The following is a 15,399-nucleotide window of genomic DNA, read 5'->3' on the forward strand; positions in this document are numbered from 1 at the left end:
AGTTATTTTTAATTTTGTCTAATGCTGCCATGAATTTTGTACTGTATAATGGGATGTATGATGGTACAACGCGTACCATCACAACGCGGTATGTTACATCGCGGTTTTGACAACGCAAGTCGTTACATCGACTTGCGTTGGAGGGCGCTGGATTTAGGAATAGTGTGAATTACTATTCCAACTCCAGTCTACGTACAGTAGGGAAGGAGTTGGAATAGTAATTCACACTATTTCTTAGTCTAGAGCGCCATCCAGTGCAAGTCGGTGTAACGACTTTCGTTGTAAAAACCACAATGTAACCATACCGCGTGGTTGCGTTGTAAAGGATGTTTCCCATATAATGACATTTATAATTATTAGGTCCCCGAATGTATTTTACCCTGTTATTAAGAATTGGAAGATTTGGTATATTGGAGCTCTCCTTGTACATTTTATGTGGAACTCTTCGAAGTTCCAAATCATAATAAAATAATTGAATTGAGATAGTCATTAAGTAAATTATCCAGATAAAATTTACAGCAATCCAATTTTCTTTTTCTGTTTAGATTGGGCTTGTGAGTCTGTTACGGATACCGAAGCCGAACTTGAGAGGAGCTCAATTTACTCGAAGAAAATTGAAACTATCCAAGAAGCTTCAACTGTAGAAAGGGCACATAGTAACTTAGTGACAGTGTTCCCTGAAAGGATTCGTTGTGGGGTATGTTCTGCTAAACATCTTTTGTGAAACCTGTTTTGAGTTTCAGTGAACTTTTATATGAAATTTATGACTTAAGGAAATGCCTGGTGATATATTTGTTAATTTGTTGTTATTATGATGCAATTAGAGCATTGCACCACCACTTCCTTTTATCTCTGTATATATAACTCAAAGACAAAATGGTCTGATTGTGAAGAAAGGAGTCTATTCTAGATTTGGTTAATCAAATAAGATGAACACAATAATAGATACTCTTGTCAGGCTGATACCCAAACCCTGAATGCAGCACTTATTGATTCAGCCCCATTACTTCCTCGTCCATCTTCTTCTCACAGTCCTTACGTATGAGTTTATCTCCATTAATGCATAACCTAATTACCAAACGTAACTTTCCTTTCCCAACCCAAGATGCCCCCCATCCAAAGGAGTACAAATACCTCACTTCCTGGGAAGAACTTCCTGTTTCTTTTTTCTGCAGCCGATTACCATCTTGGCTACAGATATGTTTTTGATGTTTCTTTAGTTTTTGCAGACCTGCTGTAGTGGTTTGTTTTTAGTGGTCAAGCTCGTATGCATGGGGTGTCTGAGGCCTGCTGTGCAGCCTCTGACGGCTGCGGGGATACTTTTTTATGTGTTTCGTTTTCCATTTTAAATTCCCCAGATTATTTTTATGGCTCCACAATGCTTCTGAGCCTGCCCAGTGCAGTTTACATTGAGATCGGCAGTCGGGTGGTGTCTGTGTGATGCCCCCACTTTGCAGTATGCTGTACACATAGTTTAGCTTCTGCCTGCCCTTTGTGGGCAGCGGAGCGCCCAATGAGAACCGGGGTTGTCATGGTGGCCTGCTGGGCCTCGGATCTTTTATTTTTATTATTTTACAAATAAATCTGTAATGATGCTAGGTGCCGTGTCTGCTTGCTGCTGTTCCCCAATAACTTGCAGGAAGCCTTGTAAGGTGGGTAGATGCCTTTATTAACAGTTATATTGCTACTCCGAGAGAGCGCCGGGCAACACGCTCCGATCGCCGTCTCTCGCAACGCGCTAATCCTCGCGCATGCGCAGTAGCGTCCAATATGGCCGCTACGCGCTTTGCCGTCCTGACGTAGTGCGCGTCAACTAGACGGCGACACTACATATCTCCCCCTTTTTATACCACCCAACACAATTACCCCGACCATGTGGTCAGTCCATTTCATAGTCTCTAAACTTGGATGGTCTCACCACAGCTCTCCCCACCCGGGTGTGTCTTACCGGTGTGGAATGTCCTTCTCGGCCTCCTTCTGCGACCGGGCCTCCGTCAGTTCCTTCCGGAGTGCCCTGGCCCTCTCTCTCTTCTTTCTCACCATCTTCCCAGGTCGTTTCCCCCGGGGACCATCCACCTGGTGTGTCTCTCTCTCTCTCCAGCTCTTCGCTCATGTTCTCTCCGCGCTCTCTTTTGGACGTACCTGCGTCCCTTGTCGGCCCTTCCATCGGGGTTTCCCCTTCCGTGTCCTCTCGGGGCCATTGTATGATTTTGTTGCACTTGGCCATGCGATCGTGAGACCACACGTTTCCGTCGCTGAGCAACGCTGCCCGGTCGTACACCTCTTCTACTCTTAGGGGTGGGGAGTACTTGCTTTCTCCCTTCCGCTTCAGGACTGCCAGCTTCACTCTGACCCACTCCCCTTTTTCCAACGCCGTTTCCTTCACCCTCTTGTTGCGGTTGTAGTGTTCCGTATAAATGCGTTGTGCCTTCTCCAGGTTGTGTTGCACCACCGCCGGAGACCATTTGCTGGTGATGGTCTTCTCCTGCCATGCAACATTGTCTCTGGTGAAGGGTTGCCTTCCTCGTAAGATCTGGAAGGGACTGTACCCCGTACCGGTGGGGGTGATACGGTACGCCCATATCGTGCTTTGCACTTCTTTCTCCCAGTCTTTGCCCCTCGTGATGGCCGCTTGTATGGAGCCCATAAGCACCCTGTTGAACCTTTCTACTTGTCCGTTGCTGGCCGGATGATATATCGAGGTGTGCCGAAGCAGAATGCCATTCCTGTTTGCAAACGTGACCCACTTGTCCGAGGTGAATTGGGGGCCATTGTCACTGATTATGGTCCTGGGTATGCCTTCCCTGAGGAACACTGCCTTGAGGTAGCGCAGTATTTCGTCCGTGTCCATGATCTCGTTGATGTGCACTTCTGGCCATTTCGAGTACTTGTCTACTAACGCACAGAGGTATTTGGGGATCCCCTGATCGTCTAGTATAGGCCCTAATATGTCCACTGCGACCTCTTCCCATGGGTTACTGGGGTTCGTGAACTTCCCTAAGGGTGGTCTCATTGGCTTCAGTATCTTGTCCGAACCTTGGCACTGCTCGCAGTCTTTCACGTGCCTCTCTACTTGCATGTCCATTCCCGGCCACCAGTACGTTTGTTTAGTCCTGGCCTTTGTCTTCACGATTCCCAGGTGACCTTCATGTAGTATGGATAGCAGGGCCGGTACTATGTTCTCCGGTGGTACCACTCTGTTGCCTCTGTAAACGAACACCCCGTCGTTCCCCACCGATAGCTCTTCTCTGACCTCGTAGAACTGCCGGACTTTGGGTCTTTGTCGCCTCCGTTCTGGCCACCCTCGTACAATGTACAACTTGATGTCGTCCATATCTTCATCCGCCGCATACGCGTTTTTCCACTCCTGCCTGCTGATGGCTTTTTCCGGGTCGTCTGTCAGGGCTACCATCTCGTCTTCGTCTTCCATGCCATTGGAGGCACTGTCCATCGCTGACGCCCTGCTGAGGTAGTCCGCTATCTTGTTTCTTGAGCCCGGGATGTACTCCACGTCGTACCGATACTCCAGGAGTTTCAGCGTCATTTTCGCAATCCGGGGTGTGGCGCTGGCATGACCATCAGATGTCAAAACCTTCACTAGGGGCTTGTGATCCGTCTTCACTTGAAATCTGGTGCCCCACAGGAACTGACGGTACTTCGCCATGGCCCATACCACTGCCAGCATCTCTTTCTCGATCACACTGAACTTTTGTTCCGACGACGTCAACGTCCTGGACGCGAAGCTGATCGTCTCCGTCCCTCCTTCTGGTCGTTCTTGCATGAGCACCGCTCCTAGCCCTTTGTCACTCGCGTCCGTCATCAATATGGACCGCCCCTGAGGATCGTACCCCTGCAGCGGGATCGCTTGGCTGATTTCCTGTTTCACCGTGTCAAACTCATCCTGCGTCTCTTCAGTCCATACAAACGCCGTCTTGTCCCTCGTGAGTTGCCTCATGTGGTGAGTTTTCGTGGCGAAGTGGTGGACGAACTTGCTATAGTACTCCGCCATTCCTAAAAATGACCGTACTTCTTCCTTGGAGGTGGGCGGAGGTGCGTCGCAGATGGCCTTCACGTTCCCTTTCTTCGGTGTTATCCCCTGCGCTCCTATCTCATGCCCCAGGTATATGACTGATGTCATCCCGAAGTGACATTTCTCCCACTCTGCCGTCAGGCCGTTCTCCTCCAGGATCTTCAATACCGCCGCCAGTTTCTTGTCATGGTCTTCCAGCTCGGTCCCCATCACTAGGATGTCATCCTGGAAGTACTGCACTCCCTCGATGTCCTTGAATAGGCGGGCCATCAGCTTCTGGAACACCGCAGCTGCCGAGGCTAGACCGAAGGGCATGCGGCAGAATTGGTAGCAACCAAACGGCGTGATGAACGATGTCAGTTTTTTGCTTGTCGGATGCAGCACTACCTGGTGGTATGCCGATTGCAGGTCGATGGTGGAGAACCATTTCACGCCTTTCGTGCGGGCCAACATTTCCTCTATGCGTGGTAAGGGGAATTTTTCTACCACGATGCACTTGTTTAACTCTCTGAGGTCCACACATAGACGCACCTTGCCTGACGGTTTCATGGCCACTACCAGAGGCGCCAACCACTCCGCGCTGTCGATGGGTTCGATGATTCCCCCGTCTTCCAGTCGGTGGAGCTCCTGTTGTACCGCCTCCCTCACCGCAATCGGTATGTTCCTTACTTTGTGCGCTACCGGACGGGCGTTTTCTTTAAGGACGATCTTGTGGGAGAACTTCTCTAGTTTCCCGATTTTCCCGCCAAATACCTTCGGGTGTCCACTCCGCCATTTCTCCGCCGTCGGCTCCTCTCCGTCCAGGGTCACCATCACCTGGGTGTCCCCTCCTGGATTCAGCTGTACGCCCAACTCTCCTTGGTCCATCCAGCCCAGGACTGACGGCCCCTTCTCCGCGACGTATAGTTTGCAGTGGGCACTCCGCTCTTTGAACTGGAACAACAGCTTCTTGAACCCTACCATCGGGATGGGTTCCCCTGTGTAGGTGACCGGTCGAATGTCGGGGGGTTCTAGCTGTGCGCCCCATGTGGGTCTGAATCTCTCGTTCCACACCGATCTTTGAACGATCGTGTAGGGAGACCCTGAATCCGCCACGATGGTGATGCCTACTCCTCCAATGATCATGTCACACTGGGGCTTGCGCGTTCTCCTCCCATCGATGCCCAGCACCTGGTCCTCCACACACAGGACTTCATCGTCATCCTCCAGACCTTCTGCTTCTTCCCCTGCGTCTTGCGCCACAAATTTCACCGCTTGCTGTCTTCCTTTCCTTCGGCATACTTTCTCGTAATGACCTACCAGGCCGCAGAACGCACACTTGGCTCTGAAGGCGGGGCACCGTTTGTCGTGCGCTGCGTGGCTCGAGCTTCCGCATCTGTAGCACCTCATCGCTTCTCCCTTTTCTTGCTTCCATGTCTGTCCTGGTTTGGCCTTCCCTTTGGGCGTTCCTCTGTACTCCCCCGGCACTGTTTTACCTCGTCCGTGCTGGTCCGCATCATCCACCTTATTGACCGTGAGTCTGGGGGCCGGGTCTCTCTTTGCCGCCTCCGCGCAGCGCTTGGTCAGTTCCGCCCTTTTTACTATGGCGATCACGTCTTTCAGCGTCGCATCCCCACTCGCCCATAGTTTATCTTGCACCGTCTTGCTCGTCGTATGCATTACGATTTGGTCCTTGATGAATTCTTCCTGTAACCCTCCATACTTGCACGTTATCGCAAGTTTACGCAGCACCGCCACGTAGTCGTCTATAGTTTCCCCCGCTTCTTGCTTCCTCTGCTGGAAATTATAGCGGTCGATAGAGGTGCACACTGCAGGCCGATAGTGGTTGTCCAAGTCTTCTATGGCGTGTGAGAACACATCTGTGTCCCCTACCTGTCTGGCGACCGGTGTGAGGTTTTGAAACTCCCGTATTCCTTCTGGTCCCAGATTGTGTAAGAGTATCCTCTTCCTCCTGGCACTGGAGAACGCCTCCTCGTTCTCATCTTCCAGCGCTTCTACGTAGTTTTTGAAGTACTCCCTCCAGTCTTCCCACTTCATTTGGGGTTCTCCCGGACGTGGAAGGAACGGGATCGGCGTCGTTAAAGTTGATGGCTGTGCACTCATTTTGGCTTCCGCCTGTTTCCTTGGGCTACCTGGCGCGTCTGTCCCCGCTCCCCTTCTTCGGGTACCTGGGACTGCGTTCGAGCTGCCTGCGCCGTCGTCACCCGATTCCGCCAGGGTCTCCTCTGCCGTTCTGCGGTCCGCCTGCGCTGTTCCTCCGCTTCGTGGCCGGCTCCTTTACTGCCCACGTGCCACTCTCTGGCGTCTGTCTGCCACTGCCGCGCTCTCCCGGTGCGTAGGCGTCTGTCCTCGACCCCCTCGGTCCTCTTACCGCGTGGGGTGACGTCCCTCCTTGTGGGTACTCCTCCCTGAAGCAAGTTGGGGGCACCTTCCTCCTGTTCCACGCAGGGTTTTCACCAGCCCAGCCTCGTCGCCACTGTAATGATGCTAGGTGCCGTGTCTGCTTGCTGCTGTTCCCCAATAACTTGCAGGAAGCCTTGTAAGGTGGGTAGATGCCTTTATTAACAGTTATATTGCTACTCCGAGAGAGCGCCGGGCAACACGCTCCGATCGCCGTCTCTCGCAACGCGCTAATCCTCGCGCATGCGCAGTAGCGTCCAATATGGCCGCTACGCGCTTTGCCGTCCTGACGTAGTGCGCGTCAACTAAACCGCGACACTACAAAATCCCCCTGGTTGTATTCGCAGCATTTAGGGCTTCCAGGGGTGCGCAGTACTTCCTTGTCTGCGTTGTTGAATGAGATCAGCTGACAAGTGGCCTCTGCCTGATATCAATATGGTGCCTCCACTTTAACAATGCGGTATGTCTTGTTGCCTCCGCCTGTCCTTTGGCTCACAGTCAACGTTGCTCTGGCAACCAACTGGCTTTTCAGGAAGGGTTTTCCTGCGCTGATCTGGTTGCCAGTTCCTTCAATGTCCTCTCTGGTGGTGATCATGTGGTTTGCTTTGCTGATGGCTTCATGCTGTGGGGAACTTGGCTTTCCAGACATGTTCAGTGTTTCTGGAGATACTGTAGTGATGGCTGGGCTATCTACAGGAGTTGTGGTGACCCCTGTTCCCCAGGATGTCCTTGTGGCTGCTGTGATGGCTGCATTTCGGGCCCCGGAGGGGAGCCCCTGGCTTGACTACCTAGGAATCCTTCCATGGAGGCAGTGAGGGCAGTTTTTCGCAGGGCTCTGACCGAGGTTTTAGATTTATTTAATAGTCCAATTGTCGGTTTCATTTTATACTGCCCCCTCAATTGGGCATGTATGGGGCAATGATTTGTTGGAAGGTGGCTTGCTCTTGGTGCACTCCCTATACCGATGTTCCCCCTCCTCTGCTGTGCTTGGGAGCAGGGTTTTCGTTTCCCTGATTTGCTTCTGTTCTGGGGGGGTTGTGTTGGTATGGTTGCCACTTAATTCCTGTCCTTCCTGATCGACAGTATGTCAGTGGTGGGTGAAACCTCTCTGTTTCAGAGTATAATGGTGTAGCAGGCCCATCAGGCTTGTTAGATGCGGGTTTTCCTTTCTCTTCGGTGCTGACAGGGGGTGGGGGGGGGTCATGTTTCTGAGTGATGCCTTGCTATTGTCTCCTTGGATGAGGTGGGTCCTAGCCTCGCAGTGCCTTATTTAGGGGGGGCTCCTAGCTTATTCTGGAGTTACTACGAATGTTAACACAGCAGTGGACTCTGCTTTTGCAACTGTAGTAGGACCGTCAGCCCCCATAGTACTTGAAGTTTATTGTTCTGCTGATCCAGTTATTGTCCCATCTGGAGATATGGCATTTGGGGGCAGATACTTTCTGGGCTCACATCTGTAAGATCTACTGGCTCACATTTCGGTTGGTTTGTCTTTTTCGGTTTTTGGTTCCAAGGCTGTAGACTGTGTATTTTATCTGGTATACGTAGTGTGGACCTGATTCTTTGCACAGTGTTATGTTTAGGGATGCACTCCTAATACTCCCCCTACTTGTTTTAAAATGTACATTTATACAAATTAAACTAGTGGTGCTGTCGACACACGTTTACATGAACAAATAGTTTATATTTAACAAGTACACAGACTTGGATGCGATGCGCACTGTTCACAATCAATACAAAAATAAAAATGTTTGTTAATCACAATATAACACACTCTATTTACTTCATGTTAATACTTGTATTTAGTAAAATCAGTATTTTTTTGTACTTCCGTTAGTACTTTTTCATTATGTTAGGTACCATAGAGTTAGTGCCATATATTTGTTCTAGACAACAACATCTTTATGTCATAAATTCCTTGGATACATATTTCAACATAAATGAAAAATCAAAACGTTTTACTCAAAACACAATATTTTGATCATGTTCATTTTCATGCCCGATGTATTTAGGGACATCAGTGTCCCTTCCTCAGGGGCATAGCTGAAAACCCAAAAGAAATTGCAATGTTTAAATAATAGTAAAACACAGAAATGCTCAATCGCCCAAACAACCCTGCATGTGTTAAAGGTTCGCATGAATCCTTAGAGATTATCGTGCCACTTCATGATACATGCTTCTCTTGATCAATGTAAACCTGTGCGTGTGTATTTGTAATAGTATACAAGGTATGCATGCTAGATACCAAGCATGCACTGATGTCCATAATGTGACTAGCATTATTTTAATACACCCAGTGTTTTTTCACTCAAAAATGCAATAAATTGCTAATCATCTGTTCAATCCTACCTCTCGAGATCCCACAGAATGTAGGATCCATATATAAAATGCCAATCAATAATGCAATCTGCAGAAAAAATGCCAAGATATGGAGTGAATGCCTCACCAAATCAATACAACACCAATATAGTTAGATATGCGTGCCCACGCTTACCTCTACAATAAAAGAAATGTCCAGTAATAGATGATGCTTATTAGATGGTAGTCACCGTCCCTGTTAAATCAAAACCTAACGTAAACATGTGATCATCTGTAATCGCCCACCAAGCCACGAGCACTAGAAAAGCTAAAAAAAAAACTCTATATACTTCGATTGTGTTGATGGTGAATGGTAGACAGAATGGATCCCTCTAAGCCTTAATACTGACGGCCAGTATCTAAATGTGCTCATCAACCTCCTTCTGCACATGATTATGCCATTCCAAAACAGTGACAATAGGGACCTGTAGCCTCCCCCCTTACCGGAAATCGAAGATGGATCTCCTCCCAGCATGAGTCATCGGCGTTCTGTGGACTGTCTCGTGCACTGAGAGGTGCGTTTAGAAGATCCGCGGTGCTGGTAGTGAAGACGGACTACCGTCATCTGTACTGCCATTAAATGTGTGCCGTAAATGTCCGCCATGTTGGAATGTAGTCTTCGTGTAAAATAATAGTGGTGATGAGTGGTCACCTATACAATAAGATTAAAGGATTGACAAAGAGAACGTGAAGACCAAGGGAGATATAATATAGAAAAAGATTACCAGTAATAGTACATTTAAAATGAACAGAAAATAATGTGTGGAGTCCACTACCAATATTAATCTGAGTTGCCCGTACACGAGAGATATAAGTGTTTGGCATGAACTATGGATATAAAGAAGCTGTAGAATGGCTGGGAAATAATCACTGTATGGCTGAAGATGGGTAAAATAAGACCGTAGAGATATTTCAAAGGTCATGAAAAGAATGTTAATAATAAGGGTGACAGGATCGAAGAACTAAAAATAACCAAAAATAACCAAGTGTATTGCACTGTGTGCTAGTCATATCATGTGGAAAGAAAATCCTCTATGTAGTGAAAGACGACTAGTACACGCTCTAGCGAAACCATTGAGCGGAAAAAAACATATAAGTCCCGCACGCTGTCCAAGCTGGCCTCTATCCATCAAATGTAATTCAGATAGATTCAATTGTCAACAAAACTTTATTAGTCTATTGGTTGTAATAGTGATTCCCTCCACCATGGTCTGTCATACCGACTAGTAATGTGAGATTAGTGTTGATGTTGTGGTGTGTACTCTGCTCTTAGCTATTATGGCATATATTGAAAATGGCAATAGATTGCCTGATATCCTGTATGATATTACAATCAAATTCCTGTTGTGATGAAGAGATTGGGCCCTGATGTTGTTTATATAAAGCAACTCATGTCAATCCTGTCATTGAGACCTTTAGGTAGAAGTGTATGCAATCTCTTGATCCAGTAGATCTCACGTTGTAACAACTTCTTGTTATTGTCAACTCCAGGTGTCGCAGTAACTGTCTCAATTATTTGGTATCTCAATTGTGATATATAATGATTGGCTTCTTGCCAGTGAAGAGATAGACTGGATGTTTTATTCTTTGTCCTTATCGTGCTCTTGTGTTTAGTCAGTCTTACCTTTATTTTACGTCCAGCTTTTCCTACATACACTTTGCCACATGGGCATTTGATGCAGTAAAGGACGTTGCGTGTGTTGCTATCAGCTGTGTGTCTAAGTTGTATACTTCATTCCTGAGATGGGATGTGACAAAATGTTTCCTGAAATAACTTTATTGCAATGTATGCAATTTAGGCATTTGTTGGTTCCTTTTTGCTCATCCAAATTGACAGTAGTTCGTGTAAATGTGTACCTCTTGTGTAGGCATGCAATTGTTTGTTTTTAAATAAATCACTGAAGTCTGGTTCGTTTTCCAAAAGCTCCCTCCTGGTATTAATAATTTTTTTGATGGCCCGTGAACATGTTAAGAATTTGGACACAAATACTAGTGTGTTATCTTTGGATTTACTTGTTTTGGTGAATAATTCCATCCTCTCTTTTTTGTCCACCCTTATAATGCATTCCTGCAATATCTCTTCTGGGTAACCTCTTTCAGCATGTCTCTGTTTATACTCTGAGATTTTTTGAGTGCACACAGCTTGGTCTGAGCAATTCCTTTTAATTTTAGTACACTGCGAGAATGGTAAGTTGTGGATTAAACTTCTTGGGTGGAAACTTGAAAAAGCTAATGTGTTGTTGCAGTCAGTGGGCTTTGTGTATATTTGTGTTTGAAATCCTGGTCCTGTGGGTTTGTACATGACTAATACATCAGGAAAGTTGATTTGTTTATTTTCAGTGGTGTGCGTGAACTGTATCCTTGGATTTCTTTTATTCAAAGATTGTTTTATCTTTTCAAGTTCATTTCTAGTGGCAGTCCAAATGACAAAGATGTTGTCAATGAACCTGCAGTACAGAGCTATTTTTGTCTGCCACCTGGGATTACTCGCAATGTATTGATCTTCAAATTGGGCCATGAAAATGTTGGCATATGCAGGTGCCCTGAAACACCCATCGATGATCCAGGGAGTTTAACATAAAAATTGCCTTGCCATAAGAAATAACTGTGGTTCAAGCAAAAGTGTAGTAACTCCAATAAAAACACCTTCTCCGCCTTAACATTGTGTGTTCGTAGTAATGCCCATTCTACTGCTTCCAGGCCTGCCTCATGGGGTATAGATGTGTACAGTGCCGTTATATCTATAGTACATATTAGCCAGTGGTTCTGCACTTCTGATTGCATACGTTGAAGTTTCTGTAAGAAGTCAGTGGTATCCCTGATATAGGAATACCAATTTTGTACAAATTGTTGAAAGTAGTAGTGCAAATACCTGCCGAGGGGGTCAACTAATGATCCACATCCCGAGACAATGGGTCGAAACTGGAGGTTCCTGAGATCTTTGTGTATTTTTGGTATCATGTACAATTTGGGTCTGCGTGGGTTACTCGTTGTTAGTTATACTCTGGTTCTTTCATCAATCCATCCCATGTCTTCCGCTCTCTGTAGAATTTTATCTAGAATACCCATGAGTTGTATAGTGGGATTACAATCCAGTAGCATGTATGTGTTGTCATCCGTCACATGTTGATTAACTTTGAAGTTAGAATAGGTTGTGTTCTGATTTTTTGCTCTCACGTTTAGCGTGAGTCATCTATTGTGCTGAGAGTGGCCGGTATTGATCAGACTGGTTTTCCTCTCTTTCTTTATGACTTTTTTCCACAGGAGAGTTTTTGCTGCTGATTTTCCCTCTGTGGTGGGAGTTGTTTCTCTGATTGCAGGTCTCACTTCTGGTGGTTCTGTGAGGCCTCCTAGGAGGTTTTCCATGGTTCTTTCTTCCTGCTTTTCCTGGTCTTGTTGGCTTTGGTTGGGTTCCGCCCTGTTATTGACCCCAAGGGGATCTTTTGGATGGCCCTCGTATGTCATTTGAGTTGGTGTATCTCCAGCTGACTGTGCCACTCTTCCGGAAGGGCGGATTCCTGCCCTCCATCAATCCCATGGGTGCCCCTTTCCCTGTCCTGTGTCCTCTGTTTCACCAGAGGTTCCTCTGTTTTGCTGTCCTGGGCACCAGCTTATTGTTCTGGGTCACGCCCTTCAGGCTAGAGTTTGCGCCCATGATGTTTCTCCATGGTTTTTGCCACAGTTGGTGGGTATTTTGCATTTTGGGGTGTCCCACTATTTCCAACCTGAGATGGCTGGCTGTCTCTTGTTCTTTTTCCCGAGCCCAGTTGGGGGTTCTGAGGGTGTTCACGCTGATGCTGAAGTATGGTTTCTCGGTCAACTGGTTGAGCTGTCCCAGGTTCTACTCTACTTCGGGCCCACTTCTGTGGCTTTATAGTCAGAGGGTGATGTCTTCTGCATTGGCCTTGGTCTCTTGGGGTGGTTGCTCCTGTTTCCCCTTGTTCACCTTCTCCTGTGGCATGTGAACCTGTTGTGTAGGGTATGCAAGACACTGGTTCTGGAGGTGCCTCAGATCCACTGGGATCTCCAGTGGTGGTTGGCCTGGCTCAACTGAGCAGTATTTTTTCCTTTGGTTCCTCTTCCTCTTCTAGTTCACACAGCTGATGCCAGTGGGATTGGATGGGGTGCCACCCTGGAGGAATCCACGGCACATGGAAGAGGGAATCGGGACTCTTCAGTCCTCTAGTTGGTTGTTGCTGGCTGTTGTCTTGGAGGCCTTTTTGTTTTTCCATTGTGGCACACTGCAGGGTGGGTTTTGACAGACATTCGGTTTGTCCACTTGTATCTGACCCAGCAGGGTGGCATGTGTCTCTCTCTGTTTCCCCTTTCCCAGGGGATTTGTCTTTGAGCAGAATCCCCTCTCCTATCTCTGGGCAGTCTATCTTCTGCAGAGTATGGGCCTGCCATTACTCTGGGTCAGAGGTTTTCGTCCTCTGTGATGTTGTGTCTGATCTGGTATTCTTTCAGTGCACTCTTTGTCATTTTGGTCCCCCTCGGCTGGATTTATTTGCCATCATGGAAACTGCCCGGCTTCCCTGCTTTTACAGTCTGGTTCTAGTTCTCGTGAGCTTGGGCAGGTATTGCCTTGGCTGTTCCTTGACCCTGGGGTCTCCTTATTTTGTTTTCCGCACTTCCTTCTTCTCCTGGTCCTGGCTGTCGGGCCCCATTGGGGTTTGCCATTTCGATCCATTGCCCCTGTGGCTGCTGCTTTTTCCACTGGACACTCTTCATAGGTTGAGCCTTGCGGTTTGTCTCTTGAGAGGCAGTCCCTCTTAGAATGTGGATATTCTTTGGATTTTTCTGCACTGCTCCACCAGTCACGGGGGACGCCTACCCTTAAGGCTTATGGCCACCATTGTCGGTCTTTTTCCCCATCTGGTGTCGGGATAAGGGGTTCTCCTCTTACTCTTGTGATCCTACGGCTGTGTTAGAATTCCTTCTGGATGATTTTCAGCTTGGTTTGGCTGTCTCTGCCCTCTGTAGTCGGTGGGTGGTGATCCAAGCTTTTCATGGGGCTGGTGTTTTTGTCTGTTGCCCCTCTGCCAACTCACTTACTGCGGAGTTGATTTCTTCGGCGTCCTTCCCCAGTGTCACTTTGTATTTGTATTTTGTATTTGTATGTTTATTTATATAGCGCGTATATACCGACAGGTCTCTTAGCGCTTGACAGAGAAGAGGTCGCATGCAAGCCGGAGCGGACAGTCCTGGTGGTGAATGAATTAGAATGTGACTTGCTGCTGGTTCTGCTGGGATTGCAGGTGCTCCTTTTGAGCCTTTCAGCCACGGTTATTTTCTGGTGGCCTTTTTTTCTGGGAGATGGGTTGGGATGATTATGGCATTGATTGCCCCCCCCCCTCCATTCCTTGTTTTTTATCCAGACATTGTGGTGCTTCATCCTAGTTTGACCTTTGTCCCTGAAGGTGGTGTCCTCTTTTCATTTGGATTCTGATGTTATTTTGCCCATCTTTTGTCCGTCTCATGTGTATGCTCCATGGAGCTGAGGTTACATTCCCTGGATTTACAGCCGCTCCTGCAGTCTACAGTTTTGTTTGGGGCAGGGACTTCAAGCCCCAGACTCCCCGGCCCTGCATGACCTCGCCAGTGCGCCCGAAGGCACTTAAAGCATCTTCGCGGCTCCCGCAGCGTGGGAAGCCGCTCCTGCAGTCTACAGTTTTGTTGGGGGCAGGGACTTCAAGCCTCAGACTTCCCGGCTCCGTGTGACCTCGCCAGTGTGCCCTGAGGTGCTCAAAGCATCTTCGTGGCTCCCGCAGTCTGCAGTTTTGTTTGGGGCAGGGACTTCAAGCCCTAGACTCCCCGGCCCAGCGTGACCTCGCCAGTGAGCCCGGAGACACTCAAAGCATCTTCGCGGCTCCAACAGCGTGGGAAGCCGCTCCTGCAGTTTACAGTTTTGTTTGGGGCAGGGGCTTGAAGCCCCAGACTCCCTGGCCCTGTGTGACCTCCAGCTCAGTGGGCCAGTATTGCCAGCAGAGGATGCCAGCTAAATGATTTTAGGAATTACAGCGAAGTAAGTCTGTTTCCCCTTTCTTCTTTGTCCCTTTATTATCTAGCTAATAACCAGTAGTATGGGCAAACGAAAGGTGAGGTGTACAAAGCCACCTACTGAGCTAACTATTACCCCTAAGCGATCCACCATAGATACCTTTTTGCTTGTGCCGTGGGAGCGTTATCTAAAGAAATTGTTCTAGCTGTGCGGCGCATATGCCTTACTGCAACCGGGCAAAACAGGGTAACTGCATGTGTAATATCTTCTAAGGGGAAGCCTGGACTAGGTAATGACCAAGACGACCAGAGTGCAGGATGCACTAGTGAATCTGTGAATCCAACAGTCTGCCAAATACCGATTGCATCAGAACAGGCATCAACTCATATCCTCCCATCTCAGGTCACTATAGGTATAACTAAAGCTCCGACTACAGCTTGTCCACCAGCAGCCAAATGTAAAAGAAAGACACAGCATGAAATACCTGTTGACTTGAGGTTCCCGAATGTATTTTCTCTGCAGGAGGCTGTTGATAATGACAGCAACTTTATGGACAAACTAGTATGGGCCCCATTCTGGGATAAGTTAACATCTATTATTAATGGTCTAT

At 47.8% G+C, this 15,399-nt stretch overlaps 1 protein-coding gene across 7 annotated transcripts in view; it reads left to right on the forward strand.

Annotated features, from left to right (window-relative positions):
- PIK3AP1 (phosphoinositide-3-kinase adaptor protein 1) overlaps window positions 1-15,399 on the forward strand; it is a 1,621,635-nt gene that overhangs the window by 402,294 nt on the left and 1,203,942 nt on the right. For all 7 annotated transcript variants that reach the window (XM_085603661.1, XM_085603665.1, XM_085603660.1 and 4 more), the window contains one exon: window positions 546-697. In XM_085603661.1, the coding sequence (XP_085459787.1) occupies window positions 546-697 (152 nt within the window). The remainder of the gene's footprint in view (window positions 1-545; window positions 698-15,399) is intronic.

This window comes from Triturus cristatus, chromosome 1_2 (genome assembly GCF_964204655.1).
Source record: "Triturus cristatus chromosome 1_2, aTriCri1.1, whole genome shotgun sequence".
NCBI lineage: Eukaryota > Metazoa > Chordata > Amphibia > Caudata > Salamandridae > Triturus > Triturus cristatus.